Source organism: Etheostoma cragini, chromosome 4, assembly GCF_013103735.1.
Source record: "Etheostoma cragini isolate CJK2018 chromosome 4, CSU_Ecrag_1.0, whole genome shotgun sequence".
Taxonomy (NCBI): Eukaryota; Metazoa; Chordata; class Actinopteri; order Perciformes; family Percidae; genus Etheostoma; species Etheostoma cragini.
The window spans coordinates 8,485,331-8,503,749 of record NC_048410.1 but is presented as its reverse complement, the minus strand read 5'-3'; the positions used below and the strand labels follow the sequence as shown (position 1 = coordinate 8,503,749).

The following is an 18,419-nucleotide window of genomic DNA, read 5'->3' as shown; positions in this document are numbered from 1 at the left end:
TCGATGGCTGTTAAACGACAAAAACATATGAGAAAAGGGTATTACAATAAATATGAATGGATCACGACGTTTACCAGTTTCAAGTAAACGCACCATTTAGTCACGTCTGTGTTCTGTTTCCGACAGCAGCAGTGACCATAGTTGCTCAGATAGCTATAGCTTTAGCTTGAGACTGTTGAAATCCTGTACAGTCAATGCACTCATATTTCACTCCGTTTAGCTATCAGCATTTTAACCGTGTTTTATCCAGATACTTGCTAACTGTGGGCTAACTCGTTACCTGCTGCCAACTGTACAGTTACTTAGTGTTAACTAACGTCCCATGCAACAATGTTTCCGTTTCCTGTAACGGTTCGGAGCATCAGAGGGCAGGGCAGACATTTAAGTGGCAACGAATTTCAGGTTGCTATTCCGTAATAAATGTAATACCATTTCTATTTAGGCAACATAAAACTGGTATGCAGTGTTATGGCAGCAGTCTGTCTGAAATCTTTCAACATTGGACATATTAATGTTCTGATGGATAATGTATGAAAGGACATGTAACGTTACAATTTCAAATGGCTGTTAAGGAAAACAGAAGACATTTTCCAGTTAAAACTATATAGATTTTTATTGAAGTACACATACATTTTCAGCTGGGCAAGATCAGATTTCACTCAAAATTCACTTGATTTTCAGTGGATTCTCATATCTGCCAGGGTCACTTTCTTATTAAGACTCTTGATCAAACCTCTTTCCTTGGTCCCTTCCGCCACATGAGTCATACAACGATAATTCATGTTGATCAGAAATGCTCAGAAGGCTAAGAAGAGGACACACATGATTGGTAAAACCTTGAAGGCTGCATGTTAAGCCCGGTCCTCCACCATACATTTGTTGGCCTTTACTGTCTGAGCCATTGCAAAGGAAACCATGAAAAAAATAAACCAAAACACTGATCCTGTAGCCAACAGCTAAAGTAAGTGTAAATCTCAAGTAGCGCCTGAACTCTTGTGAACATTTCTTATCTGCTGTTGTAACCCATCTAAGATACAAGTGCTGATGTTCTGTCCAAAATAACTTGAGACAAGTCAGGCCAGGTCTGTAGTTATGTTAAATTGATTCTGACAGCTGAACAAAAGAGCCAGTCTGCTGCAGAGACTGACTATTTGATAGAATGCCACAACCAAGACAACCACAACCAAAATAGGAAATTAAGAAATAGAACTGGCCAATATTTACTTAAATCTCCATTTCCGGAGGAAAAAAAAAAAAAGGGGGCTACATGTTCCCAAATACAGGACACAGACTCCCACATGTCTACACTAGCTGAATATAGACCAAATCAGAACTAACTGTTGAGAAGGGACCAACCACTACAAAAGTGGAGTCAACATCTTTCAATGATCGGCCTTTCTGGGGGCACAGTGACTCAGTTCCATTTCACATCCCCAAATGTAATGGTGTTGTACTTTTCTTCATTGAATGAGACATGTATTCCAGTATTAATGTCTCCTAAAGTAAAGCCCCAATCAGAAATGTTACTCAATGGATGCAGTACCAGAAAATTATTTAATTTTGGCAAACATTCTAACACAGGTTTGTAAACACATTTTCCCTTGAAAAAGTTGAAATAAAGACTTTTCATAGAAGCCATTCATCCATCCAACTAAATTTGTAGCAATGTTAAAAAAAAAAAAACTACTCTGAAATCTTCCACTGCTCTGTAGAACTCAAATTGATAATCAAATCCATTTGAAATCAAAAATACAGATTTGTCTTCTGATGGATGACATGTTTTTAACTTCAATACAGGAAGTTTGCCGCTGGATAACACTGAAGAGGTGAACGCAGAGATGCACCATTCTGGAAAATAAGTATTCTCTATTTCTCTTCAGTTAGGACCAGGTACTGTTATTCCAGCCAAGTTGATCCTGAGTGCTCTGGGTGGTTGAACACTATAGCAGCTTTTTTTGTTTTTCATGTTTCTTATTTGTTTCTCAACATTTATGGTTTTCCTTACACCAGTCACCCCTCTCTTTCTCACACACACACACACACACACACACACACACGCACGCACGCACACACACAACCTGTTACCAGGCAGTTATAGTTCCTTTGTGTGGACCCTAAGGGTTGGACCAACACTACATTTGAGCGTTAACTACTTAAGGCACCCGTAATGCACTGTGAAGACTAAACTCTGTTGGTGCAAAGAATACTTCCCCATACTGACAGGGGATCATACTCCTTTAGTTAACCCACCCTCCCCATGTGGCCATTACAACTAAATTAACAGTCCATGCACACATACTAGCTCAAGTGATTTCTCCTGCCTGTCTCACCCCTCCCCTTCAGCCTCAAACAAACAGTAATGTGTTGAAGAAAGGTTATCCAGTACAGTCTTTAAGACAAGAGGAACTAAGGCAGGAGAGTCATATTTGCCAAATGAGATGACATAATGGATCTTGCGTGCAAAATGGCTTCACAGAGTCAAAACACATAAGGCCTGCGGTCATTTTTTTTGCATGGTTTTCAACAAAAAGTTAAACAATATATCATCTGCGGACTCTTCTTTGCACTTTGAGTCACATAATAAATAGATCTCCCTCTTTTTTTTTTTTTTTTACTTAAATACAAGTTAATATTTTCTCTGATACTGAAAAAATACTTTTGTTCTCTTTTTTTTGCCTGAAGATAAAGTTCTTCAAAAGTTAGAAGCGTTGAAGATTTTCCCCGAACCCCTTCACACATGCAGGCAGCCCCTTCCACTGGTCCAGTGGTATCAAATTCCACAGGAGCTCATTGAGAAGAAACCGAGAGAAAGCAAAAGATGGGGTGAAGTCAACGTAAGATTATCAACATTGTAGGCAACAATGATGCCAGTGGAATCAAAGATTGGAAAAGAAGCAAGGAATGAAAAAGGATGATGAGAAAAGGGAAGGAAGATAGGTGGTGGGTAGGGGCTGTTGTGGAGGCAGTAACTGAAGGGGTGTTAATAAATAACAGCCAGTTAGACACCCTCTTCTGGTTAGACACTCCTTTTTCAATACTGATTAGTGAAGATGTGTGCTGTGCTCTCAGCACCAGGCCTGGGCTCTGCGCTGGTCAAAATCAGCTATTAGCTGCTTGATGTGGGCCAACTTGTTGTGCAGGTACTCGCAGCGCTGTTTCTCCTCATGGTAGTTGGGGCTGTGCTGTAAAACAAACAAACACATCAAGGCCACGTCCTCACGTACCAAAACAATCTCTCTTCCCCACCCCTCCCCCCATCTTCCCTGGCATCGGTTCAAGAATATTTGCGTCCAAATGGATTCATTTGTAAATGACTCAACATGCTCCTTCATATTCCAGGCCTATATGTGGCACTACAGAAATTCACCAACAAACGGAGAAGGGGCAGTGCATGCACATAAGGCTTGGGCGCTGTATACAAACACTAGATTTTGCCCTTGTAACCGTAATATGCTCAATATCTTTCCCAGCAACAACACAAGCGTGTAGTCCCCCATTGCTGTTGTTGTTGAGAGTCACAGGATCAGAGGCCAAAGGCTAGAGGTCGAGGGGTGTTGCGATGACATGATTGATACGCAAGTATGCAGCTTCGCCATCCAAATGAAGACACAAGGGCACCGAATTTTTTTCACCCAAGACCAGGTTTCAAATAAGTGCGGATGATCTGCCAAAACGATGCAAAACGTGTGCATTCCAAAACGCGGTTCTGTGTGGATGGCCCCTCAGACTCCTGCTAACAATACGAGAAACAACAAGCCACGTCTTTGTAGTCCATAGAATAATAAAAAAATCCTTATCAGACCGAAGTTTATGTAACTACTCACTTGTTTCATCTTTTTGTACTCTTTCAAGACTTCTTCTTGCACCTTCTATAAAAATTAAAATGGGCACATTCAATGCAAATCCACATCATTTAGGAATATTACAAATTACAATTACTATCTCTGTAACAGGACAAAAGTGTTAACCAGTACAGGTGAAAATGTTGTGAATGCTACATTTAGCTGAAAGAGAAACTTTACATAAAAAAACTAAGAAACATTTCAAACTTCAAAGATCTTTGTGATATCTTGGCACAATAGCAGCACCCTAAACAGGTAATCTGATGTCTGATGACAAACACTAACACTACAACGAAGACATCATCACGCGTGTTTCATGCTAACTGATGTGACCTGGTATTCTTTGGTGCCAGGTGGCAGCTTCCGGCACTTGGCATCCAGTTGGGTAAAGCGGCGGGTGATGCTCTCCACACGGGCATGTAGCAGGCGATACTCCTCATACTCTGCATTGAAGTCATTCTTGTAGCTTTGCCGCTGGTCCATGGACACCATGGGCATGTACTTCCTGTGAGCACAGAAAAGGAATTTAACTAAATTGTTATATGATGATAAAGTGATTAAACACATTAAACTATCATTTCAGAACAAAAAGCAGCACTCTACCATGAGGAAACTTCCCCCTATTTTTCCTTGTTGTGAATACACCTTGCCAAAAGGTCGTGATATTTAAAGAAAGGTGAGAGTCCTGTTAAACAGCTGTTGAGCTTCTACATTTGTGTGATGACATGCTCCTTCCACTTGTTACCAATGACGTGGAAAGTGCGAAACAGTTCTTGAACAGCAAAGAAAAGAAAAATGCATCTGGATTTATTGCTGCATTCCTGCATCCTAATTCTCAAGTTTTTCTTTTCACAATTCCATGTCCAAATGTTTCAAATTGTGAAATGAGAAACCAGAAAAAGGTAAAGAGGGTCACATGAAGGGAAAATGGGAACTTTGAGGTATAGCAAAGTTACTCACACTACATAGTCGGGCATCTCAATTGTGGAGGAGAATTCAGTGGATTGAACTGGCTTCTCTTTTTCTGATGAGTCTAAGGAGAAAGGTGTAAGAATTTAAACACTGCACTGATAATACATATTACACAAAATCTTAATTGGATAGACAACAGCAGCATGGATAGGAAAAGCCAAATATAAATATATATATATATTTTTTTTAATTTTAAAGTGATGATTTACATTTTCCGGAAAAAAAGTGAGCTATTTTTTCTCGTTTGTTTTGCTTTTTTTATGCTGTAGGAGTATTCTGTATTAGTTCTGACAATGCTGTTGGTGGGTTCTGCTTTTTGTGTAGAATATACTGACACACAAAGGAATAGAACATAGATAAAATAAGAGATCCTGGCTTAATGGCAGTTATTAAACCAGTCATTAACATATTCTTAAAAAGGAAAAGAGTCTCTCCAACCACAACATTTTAAATATCCGGTCAACAAAACTAAAGACCACATAGTAAAGAAGATCTAAGATAAATGCCTCATGTTCCAACAACGTCCAGTACCTCAGTGTAAACAAATAAACATTTGAAACATGGCGAGCAACAATCCAAAGTCTAAAAGATAAACATGAGCCATGTCAAGAACACCGCACGCACAATAACACGCCCAGTGGCGTGTATGCGCACGCTCGGTCTACACAGCGTAGACATACACTCAGCTATAGGATTATTAGGAACACCATACTAATACTGTGTTTGACCCCCTTTCGCCTTCAGAACTGCCTTATTTCTACGTGGCATTGATTCAACAAGGTGCTGAAAGCATTCTTTAGAAATGTTGGCCCATATTGATGGGACAGCATCTTGCAGTTGATGGAGTTTTGTGGGATCCACCTCCAGGGCACAAAGCTCCCGTTTCACCACATCCCAAAGATGCTCTATTGGGTTGAGATCTGGTGACTGTGGGGGCCATTTTAGTACAGGGAACTCATTGTCATGTTCAAGAACCCAATATGAAATGATTCGAGCTTTGTGACATGGTGCATCATCCTGCTGGAAGTAGCCATCAGAGGATGGGTACATAGGGGCCATAAAGGGATGGACATGGTCAGAAACAATGTTCAGGTAGGCCATGGCATTTAAATGATGCCCAATTGGCACTAAGGGGCCTAAAGTGTGCCAAGATAGAGCATTTGTGCAGTTTTGTGGCTTCACAAATGCTTTGCTGCATACCTCGGTTGTAACGAGTGGTTATTGTCAGTCAAAGTTGCTCTTCTATCAGCTTGAATCAGTTGGCCCAGATTGTCTTGACCAAGACTACACCCCTAAATGCATTGAAGCAACTGCCATGTGATTGGTTGATTAGATAATTGCATTAATAAGAAATTGAACAGGTGTTCCTAATAATCCTTTAGGTGAGTGTTCATGTGGAAAGCTTAAAAAGCGTACAAATAACACACCACTTGGCTTGAGAAAGTTGGCATGTACATTTACGCAAAGTCCCGATGCCATGTTGTGTTATGAATAGCTTTTGTTATTAGATGTTTAACTTTGAGAATATGAATGTCTCTGTTAGCTTAGCCAGTGTGTGCAATACCAGGACCCTAAATCTCATAGCAGCAGCCGTCATTGTTAATTTCATTATTTACACCTGTGCTTTTCCTAATGTTACATGTCAATTAGGCTTCTGTGAAAAAGGCCTATTAGATAAATGTAATTTCAATATTCATTGAGCATTTCTTTGGTTTGGCCCCCACAAACTCTTGAGAAAATACATGGATTCAGCAGATAGATGCTAGCAACAGACTCGTCAACGCCGTCAGTCTGCTATTGCAGAAATTTGTGGGCAATTAATTCAAAAAAGAGTTAACTATACAGAACTCAAATGCTACCCGGACTGCTGCTAATTCTCTGTGGGTCTGACACAATCAACCCATTTTACATCACATGTAAGCTAATTCAGTGTTAACGTAAAAAAAAGAAGAGATTAATAGACCTTTAAAAGATGTCCCCACGCCTACATTAACACACACTGACGTTACTGACTAAATTAAACTTGTAATTAGTAGAATGAATGGGAACAACTGCTGCCTGAGAGCATAGGAAGGAAATATTTAAATATTAACAAATGCAATGTGCAAGCTGAAAAGTTGAGTGGTGTGAGTGTGTGTGTGTAGGGCAGCAACAGGGTTATTCATGCAATTAAAAAACTGGTACGCCATTTAATTCTTAATACATTTGGTTCAGTTATGCTGATAAATAATTAAGAAAGAAACACACCTTGATTTTTGTGCGGATTCTTGTTGAGAAGGTCTCTGCTCTCTTCCTCAGCACTTCGCTGCTTTTTAGCTCTACGAGTTTCTTCAGCTTGTTCTGCTACACTAGGAGGACTTCTGCTACCTTTTTCTGTCCGTTTCCCTTTCTCCCTCTCTCGATCCTTATCTTTGTGCTTCTTGGATTTCTTTTTAAACTTCTTGTTGGTGCTGCTGGACAAGGAGGGGCTGGTGATGACAGTGGATGTAACTGTGAGTGAGGTACAAGGAAGAGGAGGGGGGCTAGGAGAGGCGGCTGGTCTTGGGACGGGGACAGGGTGTTGATAGCAGTCCTGTAGGGTCCTATTGGAGGAGAAGGGGCTGGATGCAGGGTCTCTGCAGGAGGAACTCTGGTCCATAGGCAGGTCCTGGGTGCCACAGCCCTCTGGGGTGCTGGGTGAGTTGGAGTTGGAGGCTGGGCTGGGCTGCTGGTGAGAGGGTGCGGGGGGGTGGGACGAGATGGGGAGATGGGTGGGCGGGCCCGAGGTGACATTGGAGGGTAGGGACGAGTGTCTAGAGCTGGGGCTGCCCTCGTCCTCACGGCGGTCAGACGAAGACGGGGCTGGCCCTCGATTGCTGAGGTGGGAGATGCGGGCTTTCTTGGGTGCCAAAGGATCAATGAAGTCAAAGTCTGACTGGCGCTTCTGAAAGATAACACCCAGGATTTAGCTTAAAAAAAACAACAACAATTGCATACTTCCTTATGGGTGGGTGTTAGTGTGCATTTGCTCAGATACCTGGGGGGATGTGGGGACACTGTCTTTGGGAGAACTGCTTGATGAGAGGGTCTCAGTAGCAAGCCCCAATTTGCTGTTAAAGTAAGGAAAGTGTTGTCAGCGGGGAGTATAGTGTAACAGAAAACAAAGGGCACATTAGGGTCCAGCGCTCAACTAACAATACACTAGGTCCAGCTGAGGTAATCATACTTCTATTAAAGCAATTGTTTGCAAAGTGTACATTTTTAAAACTCAGTTCATGGTGTGCACAGGAAGTTATTTTCACAGTGATCTATGCTTTGCTTCAACGAGACAGCTGCTGCAGCTTGACGTGCAAACAAAGGCAAAGAAGACAGTAAGTTAGCACACGTGTGTAAACAGCAAAATATTAAAAGAATAATAAAATTAGAACTAAAATGTTAAAGATAATCTGTTTTACAAAGCTTGTAGGAGTAAGAAAATGCATTTGATGGCCTTTTTAGGCCTTAAAGTGTGGTAAACATTTTTGGCATCAATGGCCGAAAATTCCCCAAATAATCTTTCAGGATATTGTCATTTAAGTTGGTAAGAGGGCTTTTTGCATTATACCCACTTAAACATTAATGATTCACATAATGGCGATTGGTGGGTAAAACTAAATGTAAAAATTTACTTAATTGTTTACAACAAAACATAGTAGGACATCTTTAAATGGGAAAACTTGCAATTGTTCACAACAAATGATCACAACATCTGTAAAGACTTTCTTAAGGCTCTTTCAGTACTAATCCAATTTATCCAAAAGACATCAAGGAAGGACCCAAGTCACTCGTCTTTGCGAAAAATATTTTAAAATGCCTTTACTTCAACGCGTTTTGGCATCCATCCTTCTGCAAGAAGTTACATGCATAGGAGCGGGGTGGAACTATTTAAAGCACCAGATTTGAGCACATCAGGTGTAGACATTCAGCTATCAGGGTAAACCCCACTACAACAGTGTTCACCTAGTCCATCACAAAAAATGAATGCGTTCAGCATGGGGGCCATCGTCCCCAAAAAATCAACAGGGTGACTTCTCAAGATAAAGAAAAACCCAAAAACGACAGTAAGACAAAAGAGAAGAAATATGTCTTAACATATTGTCTTCGACAAGAAGTGACTCAAACATCAAATGATTTTGATGAGCTAGATGTATTAAAGGAATTTAAAAAATATTTTTTTTTTAATATTTTTCCTAAGTTCTGTGGGATCTCTCCAATATTTTCCATTCTTCACTAATCCAACATAATTTATTGAATATCCAATATCTATACTAAATTTTGTCCACTCCCTGTATTTATATAGGATAGAATAAATAAACACCTAACAACATGATTGCATTACACTGTACAGAGTTGTTATTGCCACCCAATCTCATGTCTAACATAAGTGAAATGATTTATTACTGAAAAATTAAAACTTAATTGAGCGGTTGATAAACTTTAAATTGCTAAATCAATATTTTAACATAATTTAAAAAGGATTGAAAGGTGGCACTCAAAAGTTGAAAGTTTTTAACTACAACATTCTTTGTTGTAAATTTGTGTTTGTTACAATGTGCTCCAATGAGGATGAGTTTAATACAGACCCAAAAAGAAAAGAAAAAGAAAAAAAAGAAGAAATATTGGGATTCACAGGAACTAACATTACAGTTGGCTCCTTTGTCCTTTACGCAGCACTGTTGAAATGACTCTCACCTTCAGCCCTCAAGGGGTAGGCTATCACTTTAAACAAACACTTAAAAGCAAATGCTCTATTTGTTCAAGTAACTATGTAGTTAAGCCCAGAGGGAAAATTAAATTCTTAAAAAGGCCATTTCTGTACCGAGCCAGGATCCGGTCAACCTGGGACTTTTCATCTTCAGAGTAGCCTGGCCAGTCTCGCTGGACATCACGATAAATAAAGTCCTTCAATGAATATGTGTTGTCTTTGGGGTTCAGGTTTGCCACCTGTTTGATACACACAGAGACAAAGACACACAGTTTAAAAGTTAAACTGACAGCATTAGAAGTATACATGTACAGAAACTTCACATTTCCTGTGCTGGCCTAACATCTGTGCATGCAAATCATGTTTAACGATTAAGTGGAAAGTTTATGGTCGTGGACTTAAGTGAATCAAGTCCTTATACTGTGAACCGGATTTCCATGGGCACATTTATATACCTCAATCTCATGTTTAAGAGGGTTGAGGGGATCCGTGGGATCAAATTAGAGATACCCAAAGAACGTAGATCTTAATGTAAAATACCTTAATAACAGCTTGTGCAAAAACAGAATTTATTACTGCTGGATTTGTGTCTATAATAAAGGATGTGTAAATACTACTCACTGGGTCACTATTTTAAGTGGGTTTCTGTTAGTATTAGCATATCATGGCAAAACAAAACACCTTACAGTACCTGTTGCAGGGTGGTCCCCAATGAGTTTCTGTTCTTCTGGTTTATACCATCCCGCTGCAAACGGGCGACCACTTCCAGCTTCTTGTAAGATCTCAGCGCCAGCAGGTGGATGATGCGGTCCCGGAACGGCCGCTGGGACACAGGGTTATTGGAAAGGCACTTACGAATAGTGTTGGCTGGGTTGATTGGTGTGGAGCGCTTGCGCTCTGGGACCACATCTGGGGCTGATAGCGCCGGCTTACGGATATGGACTTGCTTTCCTAGACACGGAAAGTAAAAACAACGTTACAGTTTATGGATATGGACTAAGGATAACTCCCTGCTGCAGTGGCCTGGGATTGGAGGGAGTCAGTCAGCGAGTCGGTCGGTCTCTCAAAATATTGTGAGAAAACAAAGTCCAGGTGTTTAGACATGTCTGTTCTGAGGTGCTGAGCCACGTGGTAAGTCAGGGTGACTGCATATGTCCATATACTGCTTAACGGTCATAACAAAATTCTAAAGCAACACAAACGCCTCTCAAGGTAAAAAAAAGCAGAGGCTGGGAGCAATGTGAGGAAGTGTAAGCTTACACACTTTGTTACATAAGCTTTTCCCCTGCAGCAATCTGCTATTAGACAAAGTAAACGCAAAGTTTTCTCCTTAAGGTATCATTATTCTGTACACAGAGAAATTAGTAACAAAGAACATTAATTGCAACTGATTTTAAAAATAAAGGACACAGGTTGTGCAGCTCTCATTAACATATACAGGCTACAAAAGATTAAAAAGAAACACTGTTGCAGACTGTTACCTGAAATTAACAGCCTGTGAAAACAAGAAGCTAAATGCCCCTTTTGCATTAGAATGCTCACTCCAAACCAGCTGCTACAAAGTCCTGTTCCACCCCTTTCTCTGCTGCTCTTCTTGTTTCCCAGTTTCCATCTGGGCCACTGCATGCAAATGTATCCCCAGGGCTTTAAAAAACAGACCTGAGGAGGTTTTAACTGTAGAAATTACTGTAATAAAAGGGAATTCAAAGAAGCAGTTGTCTGTCTGAGATTCTTACAGATTTCCGTATGCATTTGGGGCTCATGCCTTCACAAGACAAACAACCTCCACAATAAATTAAATTACAGTCAAACTCTTATAGATAGAGCAGTGACAAAAAAAGTAAAAAGCTGTATTAACAGAGATCCTCTGTTTAAATACAAGCATTCTTAACAACGTACACCTGGCTGTCTATCTTTCCTCCTTCCTCCGAGACAATTTAGTAATGTATTGGTGCGTGAGTGGAAGACATAAGAGCTTCTCACAGAAAGAGAAAAGGATGATTGATTTAATTTCTCTGCACACCAAAGGACAAACCTTTATCTTATTATCTTGGTCTATTACTGAAAACGCACAGTAGCACTGTTATTCATTGCGAGCAAGTATACTGTTTACATCTCAGCAACAGGCTAGGCCTACATGATATGAGAAAAATCTGGAATAACACTGTTCAATGTTACAATAATATCAATGGTGATAAATACTGATACATTTCTTGTCAGTGTGGGGGCTGGGATGGTATGGATTTTTTTTTTCTACCATGGCTGAAAAGCAAGAAATTCCTGCGCTAGTGCGGTGCAACGCAACCCTCGAGAGTAGCGAAAGTTAGAGCGAGAATGGCAGGGTGCCTTAAAGATGTTCTACCACATTAAATTTTCTTCCTAGCAACGGCAGAGTCAGCAAAATTCTGATACGTTGACAGTTCATTTAACCCTTAACATTCCAATACAAACTGAATAGTCAAAAATGTTTTGTTTAGATGTTAATTGTAAAATTCTGAATTGATACATTTTTTTTTTTTTACAACTGAGGTCTTTTTAAATATTATTTTTGTCTGAGGGCCCTGATGGTTCCCGACTGGCAACAATCGCAGTTGTCTCTACAACGGCCTCTGTGATCTGCTGTCCGCTGACATCACTTTTTGTGTGTATGTATTTGTGTGGAGGAGCTCAACCCTGACACAGAGCAAGGGAGAGGCTGCAGCATGATGATAAACACTGACATTTTTAGCCCCGGGACCCTTTTAATACCATGTATTGGTACTAATAAATTCTACATGGTTGCAAGTGATACAATATAGTCAGACATTTTATTTTTGTTATTAGAAGTTATTTGTTGGGGTATTGTTTCCCCTTTATTAGATAGTGACAGGGGATAGACAGGAAAGGTGGGAGAGGGAGTGATGGGGGATGCACGCAGCAAAGGGCCGCAGGTCGGACTCTATCCCTGGCCGCTGCACAGGAGTCAGCCTACATGGGGGCGCATGCATTTACTGGGTAAGCTAGAGGTTGCCCATGGATAGACATTTTTTGATCCTCTTGGAAAATGATCTTGCACCATTTAGCTCATCAGATAGACAGACCATAGACAAGAGACAACCACAGGACCACTAACAACCCCCCGCCCCCCCAACAGAAAACCAAAATATATCTACATATATGTGCTAAACACAAGTGACAGTGACACTTTCAGAATAATATTGGCAGGCTGTGAGTCACTAAAACAGAAATAGCTTTACAAGCAACCTTTGGACCTTATCATTCAGACTGCTAAGCTGGAAACGAAGACATAATGGCTTAGTCGGTCGCAATAATGCTTTTGAAAGGAGTCGGGCCATCAGTCCCTGAAAAATGGGCCAAATTTGAAGAGAGAGGAAGGCGTTGATGTAACGTAAATCTATTCTGGTGCAGGATCAAACCTGGCATCTGCCTATGGCACATGCAGACGTGAGATTGTAGTGAGGACCTTACCTCTGTACTGGCCCCCAGGCTTAATGACTTTGGTCCCACGTTCACGTGTGTCCTCCACGGCCTGGGTCATGCGTTCCCGGGTCACCTGGTAGGAGTCATTTGTGGCACACACTGTGACCTTGTCCTGTACAGTCGCCAACAATGCCAGGTGTGAGGCCCCTGAGCTGGAGACAAAGAGGGAGTATGAGAAAGAAATGTGAGGCAGAGAGTGATCACCTTCTAGCAAATTGTGGTAAGACAGTTGATTCAGCTGATCAGTGGTTACCATTACCTCGACACATACTGATGGATGCACTCAAAGCTTCCCTGAGGGTTGTCCTTGCCCACATTAGACAGGTAGAAATCAAAATTGTGAGAGGTGTCTGAGGAGGAATCGGTCTTGGGAATTTTAATGCGCTGTAAAAATTCACAAAAAAGAATAGGTACAATTACAAGTTACAGTCCCTATACACATCAACAACTTTAGAACACATAAGCAAAAACAGTAAATTAAGAAATTTACATAAGTAACGGACATTAATGGATACACAATTAAACTTGTTGCTAACCACCTGAAACAGAATTAGTTTTTTTTATTAACACACATCCGGAATTCACAATTTGTGACGTAATTACTCATCTGGCAGGGGGGGTGGGAGAACTTACCCCTTGGAGTCCCTTGAATTGTATTGTTGGCTGCAAAGAAGGTACATTCTGAAAGTAAAGAGAAAAAAACAGTTTACCCCCTACCAACACGTTGAAAATGTAAAGGATTATTGGGGGAACGATACCAGCTGGATAAGTGTTAAAGAATAGCTAGTTTAAGAAAATAGATGGTCTAGAACCTGCCATACTATTTGACTAATTTTAGAATTCCAAACATTCGGTTGTAGAACCAGCAGAGCCTTGGGGTCCTGTAACACCAGGCATACAGTAAACCTAGCACTGACAATACAATACTAATAAATGTTGAACTTTAACATTGTGTTAAGACTACAACCAGGAGCAAGGGGACTTTCTGTGCTTGTGAGAGAGTTAAAAAAAACAAAAAACGACGGGGTAGGCCTAATATGTAGTCATAATGCAAAAAGAGAAAAACTGAAGAGCCAGCATTGCAGAAAGACAATCTCTCATTTCCATGGGACTTTGAATCTGTTAATAGTGTTGTGCTATGTCAGTAATATGAACTATATCTATCTATCTATCTATCTATCTATCTATCTATCTATCTATCTATCTATCTATCTATATGTCTGTCTGTCTAGAGAATATGTCTAAATGCCGGCATAAAATGTCAGAAAATAATCCCTGTGAAAATTTTCGAAACCAAAAGGTGATGTCATATTGCTTGTTTTGTCTGACAACCAGTCTAAAATCTGAATACATTCAGTTAACAACCTTCCTCACATTTGAGATGCTTGAGCTCAGGAATTTTCAGTGTTTTGGTTTAAAAAATGACGATGAATAAATTCTGACTATCACCAGAGCAAGCCAAGCTCAATAGATTAGAGATTGAGCATTGGTCTGGGGAGTGTGCTCTGTATTTTCTCTGCACAAGAGGCGGGACCAACTGGCATAGTTCAAATGACTCTGTACGTAATTGGATAGTCCTTTAACCAATCAGATCACTGACCCGGGTGACAGAGCAGTGACAGCGGCATCAACGGGCGTTCTCTTACTACATCCATGGTTGCTGCGTTTTGGTGGTGTTTGGTGGCCAATATGTTGAATGTAAACAAGTAGCTGCTTAGTTGCTTCTCCATCGTCATTTTGTTAAACCCACCAGTAGCGCGCCAGGTAGGTAAGTAGGTTTGTGACTGGTTCCGCAAAATTGTATGGCCGAAGGACTGGGCGGGGTTTACCCGATCTAACGATTCAATAGAAAAATAGTTTCTTTCTGTTCATCATCTGAAACTGGCAGTCTGGCTACAGAAACCATGGTTAACTGTCAGCCACAAATGACAGTCCACTGGCACCATTTAAGTCAACTTCACCTGTATCTTCTTTTTAGGGTGGCAAGTAAAATTGTAACTTTCATCCAGACACAAGCAGTGGATTTTGGACAACACTCAAATACAGCAAATATTTTGAAGAGGATATTTTAAAAATGTCTGTTTTGTGTAGGTTTGCAGGTTTGTGTTGGTGGCTGCTCTAAATTGAGTGGACAGCCACAAATATGCAGTGGGTGCTCTGGTTCAGTATACGTTAGGATGGGATTGCACAGGAACTGCTTCTTCACACAGCTAAAGCCAAGAAACCAGTTGGCTAGATTATAGATTATTTGACTTCTTAAATGTTGCATCAACTGGTTTAAGCGGAATGTGCATTTTATGAACAGCTTCTCTTCATCCTTGGACATTAAAATATGCCTGATAACTCATACATGGAAGAAGATGCAGATAATCTTTGATAAAAATGTTTAATTGTTTCAGACTTAAGGAGAACCATGTCATAGTTGTTACTCCAAGCTAACAACTGACTCCCTCCCCCACTATCTATACACCTACTCACACAATTCCTCACACAGTTCTGATCACATTTCACATCACAACAGAAAGATAGCCAGCTTCTATAGTTTGATGACTGGTTGAGCTACAACACACATTACTGAGAGGGAGAGAAACAAAAAGCAGGCAGTTTTTGGCTGCTCAGTCAGCAAGAGATTGCAGGCTGCCGTTCAATGCAGCGTACAGACCAACATTACCACATCCAATAAGGTTGTAGCATGAGCTGTCACAAAAGAATTCCTTCAACTGAGTGACGACCTGGTTTTCCAGTATTCTGAAACTAGGTTAACTAAACAATCACTTTAAACTGTGTTATAGATTCACCTTTCATTTAATTATATGGTGCTGGCAGTGAGCTAAGGTTTCACAAACATGGATGTGAGTAGTGTGTGGCATACAGACACAGACCATGTGCCATAAAAAGCAGTCACAGAGACCTATGAACACTACAGCACCATGCTAAGCTACAGTGCATCAGCCCTGAGCAGAGACCTAGGCCCAGTCAGTGTGTTATGCAACGGCACAGTTGTTGGCAGACTTAGGTCAGGTAACTTGGCTTCAGGCCTCTGCAACTCAAGTCTGCAGATGTCCAGATTAGTTCACCTGTCTAGCACTTCTACAAGATTACACCATTTGAACAGTTTAAGATTAAAGTTATATTTAATCTGCACAGGTATGCAGGGAGGCATTAGCACCCTCAGCTTCAAAAGCTTCGAAATGACATGGTGGTGTCAAGCTCAGGGGTGAAATACAGTACATTTGATGAGGTAGTTTGGCCAGAGCTATAAAGTACATGAATAAACTGTATTTTGAACAAAACGACGCTGATAGCAAGAACAATTATTTTAAAAACAAATTAGGTTTTGCTGATATCAGATACCATATTGTAACTGTTGGCCAACTCCTCTAATGCAACTCTAAGTAAAAGCATGCAAAACATTTCAATATTCATATTTGTCCCGTGTACACCTTTGAGACGCATGCTCATAACGTAGCGGTATACATCCAGTAGCTACAGTGTGGTGGCTCGTTTGACTGCAACATTTTATAATTAAGTTAAATGGCTGTAGCGTTAAAGGGATAAGCCTGACTGTGAGCTTCATACCCCTCCCAGGTTGTGATGCGACTTTGTCCAACTAGCTAAAACTTCTAACCATATGGTAAGCTGACCAGTCACAGAAATATTTGAAACGCCACTAACTTGTTATCAAGTTACATTAATTTATCCGCAAATGTTTTCCCTGCCACTGTGACGCAAACAACCTCGTCGAATGAAAGTTCATGTTAGTTAGTTAAGCTTTAACTTTAAAGTATGAGTTTATTAAACTTGTCTGGTGACGAATGTATTCGTCGATATTAAATTACATCTTTCCTAATTTGGTCAAAGTAACGTTAGTTTGGAAATCAAAAATGGACTTGGCTAGCTTGTACAGTACAGGGGACTCGCACTAAAGAGCTAACGCTGGCTTATCAGTGTCTAACTTTACCAACTGAGTATCTAGGTTAAATAACATTTGTCAGTTCTTAAAACCAGACCAGAGCATAAGGCCAAGGCCTCGTTTACCTTCTTCGGTTGGTTAATTTAATGGCACAAGACTAATACAATCAAAAAACAAGCAGAAAGTCGCTCTGTCAACAGCTTAGCTAACTTTGTAGCTTTAGCTGTGCGTGGCAGCTGGGCTTCCCAGCTGAGAGAAGCTGTGTCAGCCCGACAGTCCTGGCTCATTTATAATGAAATAAAATGCCGTTTCACTCACCATACAATTTTGGTAGCTCTCTATTGCTCTCAGCGCTGTCTCTGTCAATTTGACGTGTAATACGGTGACTCTATCTGCGCTCTGTTGGCCACAATTTAATCCGTATCTCCCATCCTCGGAGAGCGCCGCCATCTTTACCAGCCCTCCACCATCGTCCCTTTGAGGCTGGAGCATTTAGCAGCCCAGGCTCCCTGTGCTCACTCTGGCCCGGGGAGGGACTACAGCGGCTGCCCACAGGGCTGAAAGTAGTGGATTGGTCTTGACTTGCTACCTTGTTAGTTTTTCACTTTTCAACCACAGTAAACTTACAGTAACGCTATAGCATGTATCATTGTGCTTTAGACTGTGGTGGAAAGTAGTTAAGAATTTAGAGGTAGACTTACTTTAGGACCTACTTGAGTATTTCTAGTGTACAGGCATGGACTTTTACATGTAAGAGTATTTCTACACTGTTTTGATGCTACGTTAACTATTTTTTAATACAGTCAAAGATCTCAGCTAATTTCCAACACTTGCTTTAGAATATATGATTTAGGCTACTTAAAACTGGGTTTATGTTGTCACAGGTCTTTTAAAGGCTTATTAGAGGAAACATTCTAGTAACTATAGTTTCTAGTTTCCCATAGCCTCTTTCTCAAGCGCGCGTACACACACGCACCCACACACACACACACACACACACACACACACACACACACACACATACATGTAGTTACCTCTTGGCAATACTGCCTCTGCCTGCTGTGTTTTTGCTGACATGCTAGAACTAATTCTAGCCTGCTGAAACTGTTAAATGTAGCTTGTGTAGACTATACTTCAGTGTGAACTCAGTTTTGTTCAAATGCATTTTAGCAAGCATTGCAAATTAGGGATCAACCGATATGGAGCCGATATATGGAGCGGATAGTGCTTTTTTTCCCTCAATTTACATCATAAAAATGTAAACCCTGCCACACTGGATTTTTTTTTCGAAATCTGCTCTGCCATTTCTTTAAAAATAATAAACAAAAACACAGATCAGTGTCACTTTGGCAATCATCTTACCAAAATATCACCTTAATTATGTGTGCAATGTGCATCATATGGATAGGTGCACTGGTTAACTGTGCAAGGGTAAAAAGCTTTCATCAACATCTACAACACAGCCTTGATGATGCATTGCTTGCTGACA

At 40.6% G+C, this 18,419-nt stretch overlaps 1 protein-coding gene across 1 annotated transcript; it reads right to left on the bottom strand.

Moving 5' to 3' along the window:
• Nucleotides 1-594: 594 nt before the first annotated feature.
• Nucleotides 595-17,470, bottom strand: ell2 (elongation factor for RNA polymerase II 2). Its single transcript, XM_034870652.1, has 12 exons — nucleotides 17,249-17,470; nucleotides 13,651-13,698; nucleotides 13,277-13,401; nucleotides 13,006-13,169; nucleotides 10,229-10,488; nucleotides 9,652-9,776; nucleotides 7,831-7,903; nucleotides 7,062-7,737; nucleotides 4,803-4,875; nucleotides 4,176-4,347; nucleotides 3,825-3,869; nucleotides 595-3,182 (listed from the first exon to the last, which is right to left on the bottom strand). The coding sequence occupies exons 1-12, from the start codon at nucleotides 17,420-17,422 to the stop codon at nucleotides 3,066-3,068; spliced, it is 2,052 nt and encodes a 683-aa protein (XP_034726543.1). The 5' UTR covers nucleotides 17,423-17,470; the 3' UTR covers nucleotides 595-3,065.
• Nucleotides 17,471-18,419: the final 949 nt, after the last annotated feature.

Excerpts from the sequence above, each read along its gene's own strand:
- ell2 (XM_034870652.1), bottom strand. The coding sequence starts at position 17,422 with ATGCTCCAGCCTCAAAGGGACGATGGTGGAGGGCTGGTAAAGATGGCG. Across the intron at positions 13,170-13,276 it reads ATCCATCAGTATGTGTCGAG|CTCAGGGGCCTCACACCTGG; the intron begins GTAATGGTAACC and ends CTTTGTCTCCAG. Across the intron at positions 7,738-7,830 it reads GTGTCCCCACATCCCCCCAG|AAGCGCCAGTCAGACTTTGA; the intron begins GTATCTGAGCAA and ends GTTATCTTTCAG.